The sequence below is a fragment of the Primulina eburnea genome, chromosome 4 (assembly GCF_022965805.1).
Source record: "Primulina eburnea isolate SZY01 chromosome 4, ASM2296580v1, whole genome shotgun sequence".
Lineage (NCBI taxonomy): Eukaryota > Viridiplantae > Streptophyta > Magnoliopsida > Lamiales > Gesneriaceae > Primulina > Primulina eburnea.
The window spans coordinates 9590111-9591511 of NC_133104.1; the positions used below are offsets into that span (position 1 = coordinate 9590111).

At 43.2% G+C, this 1401-nt stretch overlaps 1 protein-coding gene across 1 annotated transcript; it reads left to right on the forward strand.

The window, feature by feature from the left end:
- Positions 1-435: 435 nt before the first annotated feature.
- Positions 436-1164, forward strand: LOC140830076 (uncharacterized). The gene has a single exon (XM_073193358.1). It carries the CDS (start codon positions 436-438, stop codon positions 1162-1164), a length of 729 nt encoding a protein of 242 aa, XP_073049459.1.
- Positions 1165-1401: the final 237 nt, after the last annotated feature.

Below are 1401 nucleotides of genomic sequence, written 5' to 3' on the forward strand. Positions count from 1 at the left end.
AGCATCTGGTCTGGAGAAACGTGTCTTCTCAATGCAACCGATGATCATCTATAAATAATCCCTCAAACCACATTCAAAGGCTGCTGAATTTTTTGCTTCATCTCCTCTTCACATATTGTTGCATCCTCTCATTTTCGAAAATTACTTGAAAGTTCGAAGCATATATTGTTCGCTGATTCGAGACTTGTAGTGCTAAAAAAACTCGAAGTGAAGTCGTTGTATCTTGGGGACGATTGCCTACAACGTATAGCACTTTGATACGGGCAATTTCGTCTTGCGGAGAAATGATCCTCCTTGCCTCGACTTGATCTTTTTGTTGTTGCGGTTGTTTCAAGATTCTAGTTGCTGCGTTTTGTTCGTGAATCAAGACATTCAACATATCCAGGGTAATATCCATCAAACCATCGCAAGACAAAATTTATTGTTATTCTGGATATGTCTACTGCATCATTCACTCCCGTGCCCAATGGCCCTACCGCCCCTGCTTATGGAGAAAAGCCTCCAAAAGTTTCTTGTGCCGACTTCAAACGGTGGCAACAGAAGATGCTCTTCTACCTCACAACACTGAGCCTATCTCGATTCCTTAAAGAGGATTCCCCTGTTATTGTTGTGGATGATAATGACTCCCAACGAAGGAATGTTGTTGATGCATGGAACCACAGTGACTTCCTTTGCCGCAACTACATTTTAAATGGACTAGACGACACGTTCTACAGTGTCTACTGCTCTGTCAAGACCGCCAAGGAGTTGAGGCACTCGCTGGAGAAAAAATACAAGACAGAGGATGCAGGAGTCAAGAAGTTCGTAGTGGGTAAATTCCTTGACTTCAGAATGGTGGACGCCAAATCTGTAATAAGCCAGGTACAAGAAATTCAAATTATTATTCATGACTTATTGGCAGAGGGGATGGATATCAATGAACCATTCCAAGTGGCGGCGATAATTGAGAAATTGCCACCAATGTGGAAAGACTTCAAGAACTACCTTAAGAACAAGCGCAAGGAGTTGAAGCTTGAAGATCTGATTGTGAGGCTTCGTATTGAGGAAGATAGCCGATCTTCTGAGGCCAGAACACACAAGATAACAATGGAGGCCGAGGCCAAGGCCAATCTAACAGAATCGAGCACCAGCCACAAGAGAAAGTGCCCTCAAATTGAGAAATGAGGGCAGGCCAAGAAGTTCAAAAGAACTTGCTACAACTGTGGCAAACCAAATCATATGGCCAAGGACTGTCGTCTTCCGAGGAAAGACAACAGAAATCAGAAACTAAAGCAAGCCAACGTCATCGAAGAAAGGCATGTACCAATAGACCTATCACAACTTGATCTATCTGCAGTTGTGTTTGAAACCAACTTGGTGGATAATCCAAGGGAATGGTGGGTAGATACTGGATCAACTAGC

What these genes read in the sequence shown, in the direction of transcription:
- LOC140830076 (XM_073193358.1), top strand. Translation starts at nt 436, where the DNA reads ATGTCTACTGCATCATTCACTCCCGTGCCCAATGGCCCTACCGCCCCT.